The sequence below is a fragment of the Pseudorasbora parva genome, chromosome 25 (genome assembly GCF_024679245.1).
Source record: "Pseudorasbora parva isolate DD20220531a chromosome 25, ASM2467924v1, whole genome shotgun sequence".
In the NCBI taxonomy this organism is placed as follows: domain Eukaryota; kingdom Metazoa; phylum Chordata; class Actinopteri; order Cypriniformes; family Gobionidae; genus Pseudorasbora; species Pseudorasbora parva.
This window is the reverse complement of record NC_090196.1, coordinates 32,796,941-32,809,440: the sequence shown is the minus strand read 5'-3', so window position 1 is coordinate 32,809,440 and position 12,500 is coordinate 32,796,941. Positions and strand designations below refer to the sequence as shown.

General features: G+C 39.7%; 1 protein-coding gene across 1 annotated transcript in view; it reads right to left on the bottom strand.

Moving 5' to 3' along the window:
- Positions 1-12,500, bottom strand: part of slc6a13 (solute carrier family 6 member 13) — a 47,739-nt gene that overhangs the window by 12,804 nt on the left and 22,435 nt on the right. The window contains exons 4-7 of the mRNA XM_067437241.1: positions 10,044-10,184; positions 9,818-9,905; positions 6,558-6,690; positions 5,699-5,833 (exon numbers count right to left, since the gene is read on the bottom strand). Coding sequence (XP_067293342.1) covers positions 5,699-5,833; positions 6,558-6,690; positions 9,818-9,905; positions 10,044-10,184 — 497 coding nt within the window. The remainder of the gene's footprint in view (positions 1-5,698; positions 5,834-6,557; positions 6,691-9,817; positions 9,906-10,043; positions 10,185-12,500) is intronic.

Here is a 12,500-nt window from a genome sequence, read left to right as displayed (position 1 = left end):
ATAAAGCATTTGCATTATATACATTTACAATTAAGTACAATTTTATTTCATATTTTATTCAGATATTACATAAAATGTATATTTTTATATAAAATTATAAAAAAAGGGGAAAAAAGACACACACACACACACACACACACACACACACACAAAATATATATATACACACACAAATGTCTATAACAATATATATACACACATATATATATATATATATATATATATATAATATTATTATTGATTATTATTATTATAATATTATTATTGATAATGTTGATTGATTTAGATGTATTTGAATATATGATTTTACTCATATCACTTCTTCCTTTAGAAGCTTTAACCAACTAATTTAGCTTCAGGCAATGAGCTTGAATGGACAAGATGAAAGACTAGAGCCGTGGGATTCCCAGAGCTTGTGTAACCACTTGTTTATTAGTCTTAAAGTCCTGAAACTCGTTTAGACACGATTCGGGGAAAACATGCTGATGGTAGTTCTTTTCTTAGCCTGTCAATCAAACACTCTGATATTAATCACCGTATGTAAATTCGCTCGTTCACGTATCGAAACGGGCGATGTGGAGGCATTTAAGTTCTAATGACACAAAGTGCACAGCGTGACAAATTTACTGTACAAGACTGGTGTAATCTCTGTCCTATAAAAACTACTCTTCTGGTCTGTCCTGTGGGTTTTTTCAGTGTTTTGTCATCCAGCAGGTGAAATTCGCGCATCCAATCACTTGCAGGTAATCCTGGCAACAAAACTGGTGTTTTTCCACCGGGAACATTCCTCACACTCCCTTTAAAACCTCACATGTATCACCAGAAGTTTGCTGAATACACCACAGATGTCCAAGCGAGACATCACCCGTCGAGAATTTCACCCATGACAACTCCAACCGTGTGTTATTAATGTCAATTCATGTGGATTTCACAGAATCTGACTTATGATGGCCAAGCTTTTGGAGCCACAGATCATCGATTTGACTAACTGTTCACATAAACTCACACGATTTTGTTGAACTGGCCTCATTTTATACATCTCAGACTAAAAACAGCAACTGTTAACTATCAAATCCAACTAAACATGCCTATATTGACCAAATAAGGGTTTAGTATGCTTTATTATTCGAAGCTGAAGTCAACATGAAATATTTAGCTTAAAAAAATTAAAAATGGCTTATAAATGCCACTTTATAAATAATTTGATGCTCGAGCCATAGATCACCGATTTGACTAACTTTAGCCCTATTCGGACTGGATTAGTTTAACATGGGGACATGGGGGTAAAGTCATTTTACCTCAGGACGTCTGTAATATCAATGGCCAATTCGCACGGGATAAGACATCTCAGTAAAACTAGCAGAAGTGGGAGGAGTAACTCGCTTTACGCACCTCCTTGACATCATGTGCGTATGACGTTACCGTTATAGCGTGAGCAAACACACAACTTGAGCGCCAGTCTGAACTCCGTCTCCAATATATATGTGTTAGGTATATATATATCAGTTAGGTCCAGTCTAGCGATTCTGATTGGATTGTGTTGGTAATAGACACTTTCCTAGAGCTAAAATGTGTTGTGCCTCTAATAAGTGCTTTTGATCTTCTTTTTGCTTTAAATGATATGCGGAAACCTACACCTACAACGCAACCGAATGCTTCAAGCGCCTCCAAGGTCGCAAAATGTGCTCTTTTTTTAACTTTTAAACAGGAAATGACAGAATTTTACCATACATTTTTACAGCAGGTCTATTCGAACGGGATTAGTATTACCTGAGGTAATTTTTCCGGACCTTTTTCCAGAAGGTAAAAGTCTCGGTAATCTTTACTGACATTGTCCGTAATGATTACCGAGATGGCACATTCGGACGGGACTAAAATCACAGAGAACCTCTGGTAATAATTACTTTACCCCCACGTCCCCATGTTAAACTAATCCAGTCCGAATAGGGCTTTTGTCTGGCTGTTTATGTGAACCCAAAAGATGTAGTTTTTTTATACATCTAAGACCAAAATATCTCAAAACAGCAATGGGTTATTCTCAGATCCAACCAAACAGGCCTGTATTGACCAAAAAGAGGTTTAGTAGTGATCGACCGATAATCGGTTTTACAGATTGTTCCCCACTGTTTAAGGTTTTTTTTTAATTAAGGTATCGGTTTTGTTATATTAGATTCACAGATAAATGGTGATAATTTGACAAGTCATGTCACAATTAAGCTTTTATTAAAAAGAGACACTTTGTTGACAGTGCACTTTATTTTTTGTACTCTCTCAGACCCCTTTATTTATTGATGTAGAAGACTGTTTTATTTATGCAAGGAGGAAGTGCAATGACAGTACAGAAAAAAAGGATTAAATCAGGTTTGTTCATTTTTTGCATGCTTACCGATATACAGAACATATATATATATATAGGTTCTGTATATCGGTAAACATGCAAAAACCAGAAACTGTATTGGTTACAAAAAGTCAATAATGGTCGATCTCTACTCATTTGTCTAAGACCAAACGACGTCAGAACAGCAAATCCAGCCTTTACGGGTTATATATGGGTTATGAATGTCGATTCATGTTGATTTGAACGAATCTGACCAATGACGCTCAAGTTTTTAGAGCAACAGATCAGCGATTTGACAAACTTCTAAAGCCACCAGATTTTGTTGAATTTTTGGACATCTAAGAACAAAACATGTCAAAACCAAATCCAACCAAACAGGCCTGTATTGACCAAAAAGAGGTTTATGAGTGATCAACCGATAATCGGGTTTACAGATATTTTTGCAGATATTTAAGCTTTTTTTCCATAATCGGGTATCGGTTTTGATATCCAGTGTTATCCAAATCCATTTTGAGGCCGATTTGAGAAATGTGCACATGTCCACCATTAAATCGGTTCCATATATATCGGTTATTAGGCATATAAACATGCAAATAATCAGAATCGGCATAAAAAGTCAATATTTTTTTATCTATTTACTTTGCTTTTGTGTGTGTGTTGAGGTCAACCTGAAGTATGGTTGAATATCCTGTAACACTTTACAGAATTGATTTTAAACTATTTCAACCATGAGACTCCTGCCTTAGATCACCAATTAACTAACTTTGTCCGACCGTTTCATTAATGTTGGACTCCTTTACATTTGAAGTAAAAAGATATCAAAACAGCCATGAATGTCAATATATGCTGATTTTCAAGGTATTTGATCCATTATGCTCAAATTTAAGAGCCTTGGATCACAAATTTTACCAACTTTGTCCAACCGTTTACCTTTCAAGCTGAAGGTTTATACTCATTTTTATACATCTAAGAGCAAAAAATGTAACACATGCCCGAACTGACCAAAAAGAGGTTTTAATGTTTTTTAAATCTTAAAATGGGGTCAAAATGATATCTTGTTGAATATCGTCTAGCACTGTCCAGAATTAAAACTTAATCTTGCTGTTTACGTCAAGCCAGAGTTTTTTGTTTAATTGGCCTCATTTTTATGCTTCTAAGTTGAAACGACGTCAACACAACCAATGCTTTATTTCAAATCCAACCAAAAATGCTCTTGTCGCTATACATAGATTTTCCAGAAGAGGTTTTCAGCTGTTCTATCCGACGTTAAGGAATGCTGGGATACATCTGGGTGGCCATGTCGTGGCCTGTTCTCAGATATCACGTGGGTTTGGGGGTCTTCTTGTGACGCAGATGACAAAGTCGGATCAAAGGTCAAACCCACAGATGGACACAATCAAAGAAGGACAGAAAACAACGTTCCCCTGCTGGGCGTCCTGCTCCGGGCCACGACTAAGCACCTGGGTAGACAAATCACGTGACCTTTCGACTCGAGACACTGTGTGCTTAAGAGAAAATAATGAGCTTGTGTTCCCAAGGAATTACAAAACATACTCCTGGACTCAAGTCACGCTGAACACAAACACACTATTTCAAAACCAACCTTAAGGACTGACTGTCCGCACTTTCACAAGTGATGAAATGAATTAAAGTGCCCGTGTTATGCTGTTTTAAAGAGTCCTGATTTAGTTTTGTTGGTCTTCTACAATAGGTTCACCTGCTAAGGTTAAGTAGTCTGATCCTTCGAGACTCTTACATTTCATTTGTACAGCGCGTCTGGCCACCCTCTATTGACAAGCATTTCATTCCTAGAAGGCGGGTATGAAGTTTAAAACTATTGATGGCTCGGTCTGCTGGGATTGGTCAGATTACAGCACTTGTCAGAAACAAAAAGCCTATTACCATATTGGTATTTCAGCTCCAGAGGCTTCCTTGATTGCCTGGATGCCAGCCGAACTCAGCCCCGCTCACAACATCTGAGCTCGGGCACTTCGGTCTGGACTCGATCCATAGAGGAGTAATTATGCCTGAACTGAAACTGACCAATGAGATCATCAGGGCGGGCTTTAGACGATGATGGACAGATGATCAACAGAAACTGACCAATGAGATCATCAGGGCGGGCTTTAGACGATGATGGACAGATGATCAACAGAAACTGACCAATGAGATCATCAGGGCGGGCTTTAGACGATGATGGACAGATGATCAACAGAAACTGACCAATGAGATCATCAGGGCGGGCTTTAGACGATGATGGACAGATGATCAACAGAAACTGACCAATGAGATCATCAGGGCGGGCTTTAGCCGATGACGGACAGATGATCAACAGAAACTGACCAATGAGATCACCAGGGCGGGCTTTAGACGATGATGGACAGATGATCAACAGAAACTGACCAATGAGATCATCAGGGCGGGCTTTAGACGATGATGGACAGATGATCAACAGAAACTGACCAATGAGATCATCAGGGCGGGCTTTAGCCGATGACGGACAGATGATCAACAGAAACTGACCAATGAGATCATCAGGGCGGGCTTTAGCCGATGACGGACAGATGATCAACAGTAACTGACCAATGAGATCATCAGGGCGGGCTTTAGCCGATGACGGACAGATGATCGACAGAAACTGACCAATGAGATCATCAGGGCGGGCTTTAGCCGATGATGGACAAATGATCAACAGAAACTGACCAATGAGATCATCAGGGCGGGAGTTTGTTCTAATCCTAAACAGAGACCTTGTTCGTATCTGCATCACCTTCACTATTTCTCTCAGAAATGAAGATCATGTTGTTAAGTAACTGTGTATCCTTAAATTATTTATTTTACAACACCGGCAAAGATCATTTATTCCAGCATGCGTGCAGACAGGGCTTTTACAACAAAACCCGCCAACTACTAGCCCAAAACAATAGCTTCTTGGGGGTTCTCCGAGGTAACAATGGCGTTTGGTGGTAAAATGTGTGTTATTTTGGCAAGGTTGCTGCTAAAATTGGCATTTCTGGGTAGACCTATATATCACATAATTGAGGTCGCTTCAACCCGGGGACATGAAAAACAACCGGCGGGAAAACCGCAGACTTGGCAACACAGTGCAGTTGAGCTCTGATGACATTTGACAACTAACGTTTTGCGTCGCTTCGTTGCTCTGATTGGTTGTAGGTCTGTCCAATCAAGGTCTTTCCTGGTTCGGTTGAAACACGCCCCATAATCACAGCCCAATGGAGCAGCAGACTCATATTCTGACTAGAACTGGCTACTTCCTTGATGCATGATATGAACTGTACGACGGGGTCAAACAAAGTTCCATGTCAGATTTGCAGTACTTTAGATGAAAAGCTGCGATACCTGCGGGTCCGCTAACCTTCCCAGGTCAGGATAAAGGTAGAACTTGATCCCACGGGACGCTCCAGGCAGCGTGACCCCTCTGATCAGTAAAATCAACAGCATCGCATATGGGAAGGTCGCGGTGAAGTACACCACCTGTCGGGAAAACAGTGTGAGCTTTAATGCTAACGTCTGGATTTTTATGATACAAAATTATTACCATTACTGACACATGTTTTTTTAAAGGCTTATGTGTAAAGATGTGGATGCTACTAAATTCTCATTTTTAATTTTGTTAAAGGACAACTCCGGTGAGAAATGACCCTAGGGGTAACTAACAGATGGTTACCGAGTAGATCGTTCTCTGGGATGCGTTTTCATGAAATCGAATGTAAAGAGTTTTATCCTTTAAAAGCAGATTAGCTTATAACGCGAGTGTATGGGGCACAGAGTAAGTGAAATTAAATCGCTAGTTAATACCACTAACAGCTCAAAATAGCCTCACACTAACACGGCAGCATAATGAGGGTCCCTACATGCAGACCGAAGCATTGAGAACTTTGTAAGAGTACAAACAGTTTAATAAGAAGATACTTTATAAAGACAGTACATTACGCGTTTACAGACGGCGGCCATCTTGGAAAACAGTCTCGACGAGTGGATCCACGAACGCTGTTTTTAGAGATAAAACTCTTTACATGTAATTTTCATGAAAACGCATCCCACGCATCCCAGAGAATGATCTACTCGGTAACCATCTGTTAATTACCCCTAGGGTCATTTCTCACCGGAGTTCTCCTTTACCATTAACTTGAAAGCGTTGCTTAAATCTGCTGAATAATTTAAATGAACTAATGGTAAAGAAACCAACAGGTCTTACCTTGCCGGTGGATTTGACGCCTTTCCAGATACAGAAATAACACATAACCCAGGCCAACAACAGGCACAGGACCAGATCCCAGTGCAGCGTTCCCATCTCCTCCATCCCAGAGGAGATCCGTAAAACTCTCCGTCTACAGACAGACAGACGGACAGATCAGATCAGCCTCATCCTAATCACATACATCATTGAATCAGATTAGACCATTAGCATCGTGCTCAAAAATGACCAAAGACTTTATTTTTCAAAGATAATATTTTTCCAATTTAAAACTTTACTATTTTGTAGTTACATCGTGTACTAAGACCAACGGAAAAAGAAGAGTTTCGATTTTTAGACCTATTATAGATCTATTCTCTCATTCCTGCAGGGAACTTTGCTGCCGTACCATAGGTGCAGCAGCGCAGTGATATTACGCAGAAAATAGTTCGTAGCTATATCGGTCTAAAAATAAATAAATAAATAAAATCGCAACTTTTCATTTTCTGTTGGTCTTAGTACACGATGTAACTACAGAAGAGTCAAGTTTTAAATAGGAAAATATAGTGAAAGTCTTTGGTCATTTTTGAGCGCGATGCTAATGGTCTAATATGATTCAATGACGTATGCTAAGCTATGCTAAAAGTGCTACCGCCAGATACAGAGATCGGCTGAATGGATTAAAAAACGGTAAAATTTAACGCTAAGGGACTTGGAAAATAAGACAATTTTTTAAAAAAAGTGGTGTGTTCCTTTAAGCCACGCCCACACCGGTGGGGAAACAATCCAACGCTCTCCATTGACTTTGTATTGCGTGAAGCGGTCGGCTCGTCTTTTCAACAAAAAACAGAAGGCAATGCAAAATTTTTATATAGCACATTTCTTCCTCAATGGCAATTCAAAGTGCTTTACATATAAATAAATTAAAATAGTGATAACATATTTTAATGAGAAATAAGAATACCATTAAAAAATTAAAACAAAGAGAATTAAAACAGTTGTAAAGAGAATCAAAAAATAAATAAAAACGGTCAAATACACAATAGTGGTCTGAAATAAAAATAAAACATCCTTCAGTTTACAGTCTACATACATGTACCATCTTAATTATATCACCTCTCCTTCATTTCTTTCTCAGACATTTTAATCACTATTCCTTGATTTTTACTCAGGAACCTTCTTGTTAAACCCATTTTCACTCGCCAGAAGCTGATATGCGATGAGGTGTACAGCAAACAAGGTAATAAACACATACATAACTACGTTTTTACAAGATGTCGACCCCAAAAAACAGGCGTTTACGGAGGCAAAAGAGGACACAGGCAATAAGACGACAGGAAGAATGGGGAAATTGTGGGACCCTGACACTCAGTATGCCTCAGTATTCCTACGTGTGCAGTAAACATTTGGTCAAATATCTAAATGTCAGTTTTATATATTATATTTCCTGTCTCTGATTACTTTTCCCTCCAGTTGGCGTAGTTCTTAGCCTGGATGCCAGCTGACCTTAGCCCCGCCCACAACATTTTTAGGTCGGGCAGTTCGGTCTGGACTCGATCCATAGAGGAGTAATTATCTCCGAACAGAAACTGACCAATGAGATCATCAGGGCGGGCTTTAGACGATGATGGACAGATGATCAACAGAAACTGACCAATGAGATCATCAGGGTGGGCTTTAGACGATGATGGATAGATGATCCATAGAAACTGACCAATGAGATCATCAGGGCGGGCTTTAGACGATGGCGGACAGATGATCAACAGTAACTGACCAATGAGATCATCAGGGCGGGCTTTAGACGATGACGGACAGATGATCAACAGAAACTGACCAATGAGATCATCAGGGCGGGCTTTAGACGATGACGGACAGATGATCAACAGAAACTGACCAATGAGATCATCAGGGCGGGCTTTAGCCGATGATGGACAGATGATCAACAGAAACTGACCAATGAGATCATCAGGGCGGGCTTTAGACGATGACGGACAGATGATCAACAGAAACTGACCAATGAGATCATCAGGGCGGGCTTTAGACGATGATGGACAGATGATCGACAGAAACTGACCAATGAGATCATCAGGGCGGGCTTTAGCCGATGACGGACAGATGATCAACAGAAACTGACCAATGAGATCATCAGGGCGGGCTTTAGCCGATGACGGATAGATGATCAACAGAAACTGACCAATGAGATCATTAGGACGGGCTTTAGACGATGATGGACAGATGATCGACAGAAACTGACCAATGAGATCATGAGGGCGGGCTTTAGACGATGACGGACAGATGATCAACAGAAACTGACCAATGAGATCATCAGGGCGGGCTTTAGACGATGACGGACAGATGATCAACAGAAACTGACCAATGAGATCATCAGGGCGGGCTTTAGACGATGACGGACAGATGATCAACAGTACCGTAATCATCTCGTCATCAAAGGGGCTTGGATTATATTTGTTCTAATCCTAAACGGAGAGCTTGTTTGTCTCTGCATCACCTTCACAATTTCTCTCAGAAATGATGATCATGTTGGGTAAGTACTCTGTGTATCATTAAATTCTTAATTTTTTTTAACAACACCGGCAAAGATCGTTTATTCCAGCGTGCGTGCAGACAGGGTTGCCAAGTTTTTAAAACAAAACCCGCCAACTACTAGCCCTAAACAATAGCTTCTCGGGGGGTTCTCCGGGAAAAAAATGGTGTTTGGGGGTAATGTGTGTTATTTTGGCAAGGTTGCTGCTAAAATTCACACTCATGGGTCTATATATCCCATAATTGTCGCTTAAACCCCCGGAAAAAAACGCGGACTTGGCAACACAGTGTAGTTGAGCCCTGTCGACATTTGACAACTAACGTTATGCGTCGCTCGCTGCTCTGATTGGTTGTTGGTCTGTCCAATCAAGGTCTTTCCTGGTTGGGTTGAAACACGCCCCATAATCACAGCCCAATGGAGCAGCAGACTCATATTCTGACTAGGGGTGAGTATGACCACATCAGGCTACGTAGTTCTCAGTGTAATATAGCATGTTGTGCTCTGTCTCAAGTGCCTGCATCCACTTTTGTGTCCTTAAACGCTCATTTTTTGGGGTAAACAGCTTATAAACAGTCTGGGTTTTTTAGCTTGTTTTCTGTAGACCTCGTCACATATCAGCTTTTAGACATTGTTAGATTTTGTGTAATAAGTCAGAAATGACAAGGAGGCCGCTTCCCGCAATAGAAAGTCAATGGAGGCGGTTGGTTTGTCCACAAAGAAGATGCTTGTAACTTACTCCCAGAACTCGATCACAGGCGATGTTGCGTTTTCCATGTAACTTTGATCAATGGATTCATTTCGTCTTTGGAATTCCATGCAGGAATCTGTGGAAAACAACAGGAATCTCTGGATTATTGTTTTGCTAATGCAGAAAAAAATCATACATTATATTTCTTTATAATTGCATATGAACTATAATACTAGTCGTAAGCATTTCTGGACTGAATTGCGGTTAAGGCCACCTGTGTTCCAGGTGTTGTTGCAGGACGACCACGGCAGGTTCCAGGAGAAGGAGAAGGACAGATAAAATATCCCCCAGGCCAAAACTATGATATAGTAGAAGTTCAGCAGAGCCACGATGACCTGAGTGGCGTATCCGATGCCTGCAGTTGAGAAAGACTATGAAATTATTTTCTCATCTTGATGTAGAAATCTCAAATCTTTAACACTATTTTTTTAAATAGAATTAAATAATTTTCTGTAATTGAAACAAAGCGGAAATTAAATAAAATAAAAATATCAGATTAAACATTTTAAATCAGCACTGGGTAACGTTTGCTCTCGGGGTCCCCCTACAGTTGGGAAAATATAATGTCCTCCACTACTGTCATAAGATCTGTCCTCCTACAACAGGGGATGCCATCGCGCGTGCATTTGTTGACATGACAGCCCTGATAGCCCTGAACTAGTGATGCGCGGGTCGTCTCATAACCCGCGGACCCCGTATGTCTATTTAATGGTCGCGGGTGCGAGCAGGTTGTAAAAATATATACAGTGGCGCGGGGCGGGCCAAATAACTTCATAAAAGCGTCCCGCGGGTCGGTGCAGCACTAACAGTTCCCCTGAACACTGCAGGAGGAGTTCACATGCAGGTGTTCTTCTGGCGGCGCGTGTGAAATGTCTTCATCCCAGGTACAGTCAGCGGCATATGCTTCAGCATGTCATATGAATATAATTTCATTTGTTTTATTTTTTTCAAACGCCAAATAATCACGATGCTCACGTTTACAAGCCAGCGTCATTATAGTAGTCTATTGGTTAGCGTTTTCCAGAATCTATATGATACTTCAGTTCAATGTTTGAGTGGTTCGGTAATCACCGTAACAAGCAGGACAGCATCGGTCGGGCACGCCTCCTTCAGCTCACGCCGACGAGCAAACGCTGGTCACATGTTGATCCTCGTCCTGCCTTTAATCCCATTACTTTTTCGTTTCCTCTTATTGCTTTCCTCCAACAAAACCTTTTCTTTCTTATTTGTCTGTGCTGCTTCGGACACGACTATATTATCCGACGAACAAAGTTGGGCTCGCACGTCCGAATGTAAGGAAGTGTGTGTGTTGGTGGAAGTGACGTATATGCCGTAAAGCAGTCGAATTTTGTAGTTCTTTTTGTTCTCGGTTTACTACCCGAAACCTGAAGTTTAAAAGTACGATAAAAACGATACAGACCCCATCAGGCTATGGCAGACATGTCATTCAACCTATTGTAAGTCGATGTATCATCACAAGAGTCTTGAAAATATATTATGAAGGTTGAAAAGTTACCTGGTGCTGCTTTAAGCCTTTTTTTTTAAAGATTTATACATTTCAATTACAGTTTTTCTCAGTCGCTTTGGTAAATTTCTCAGATCAGAATTGAAATTCTCAAAACTACCTGTTCAATTCTCACATCATTGTGTCTCTTGTGCACATCACAAAAGCAGTTTCTCATTTCTCTGAACAAGTTGCAAATGCTTTGGTACATCCATGCCAATGATTATGTCTAATTCTCTGTTGTTTCCTATCAGTTGCTTATGTTGATCAAAATGTATTATATTGGGTCTCTGTTGAATAGTCTCACCCCCCACAACATTAAGGCACAAGCTCATAGCATAAGTCTTTACATGCAAAATGGTTGAACAAGTTATCATAATATGTCAAGCATATTTCTATACTTTCTATATACTGAATTGGTAAATTGCTCCCAGGTGAATCTTGACTTTCTCTAACGAAGGTGCTTCTCATGAAACATCAACTAGCAGATGAATAGCACTGAATATATATATATATATATATATATATATATATATATATATATATATATATATATATATATATATATATATATATATATATTTCTACAGCACTGCATGTACAGTTTTTCCTATGTTCACATTTCTTCTTTAGGTTTTTTGTGTGTGTGTGTGTGCAATTCAGTGCTGTCTTTTCATTTCTGTATCTCAATGACATGTTCTGTCGATAAAATACATTACAAACAGTAAGAGTGTAAATTTGAATCTTTTCCATTCTCTTGCAATTACACTCACACACACACTATAAGATGTAACTTACAATTGACAATAATTGTCATGAAAACTTTAGCCATCCCTCCAGAGTTAACTGTTATATTGACAACATGACTAAAAAATCTGACTGTCTTATCCGTACACAATGACACAAGGACTTGTCATTCTGATGGCACTGACATGTTCATTGACACAGATATTTACTTCTGAGAGATGAACTAAGGATTTTGAGGAAGAGAGTTGCTTTCGCAGGTTATGGTGTTTTACTATTTGTACAAATTGTTTCGAGAAATGCACTTACTGTTTTGCAAATTTTGAGTTTGATTTGAGAAATGCACCAAAGCGACTGAGAAAAACTGTAACAAAATCTGGGAAATTTTCAGAAATTTGGCAGATTTTGACACAGAATGACTCA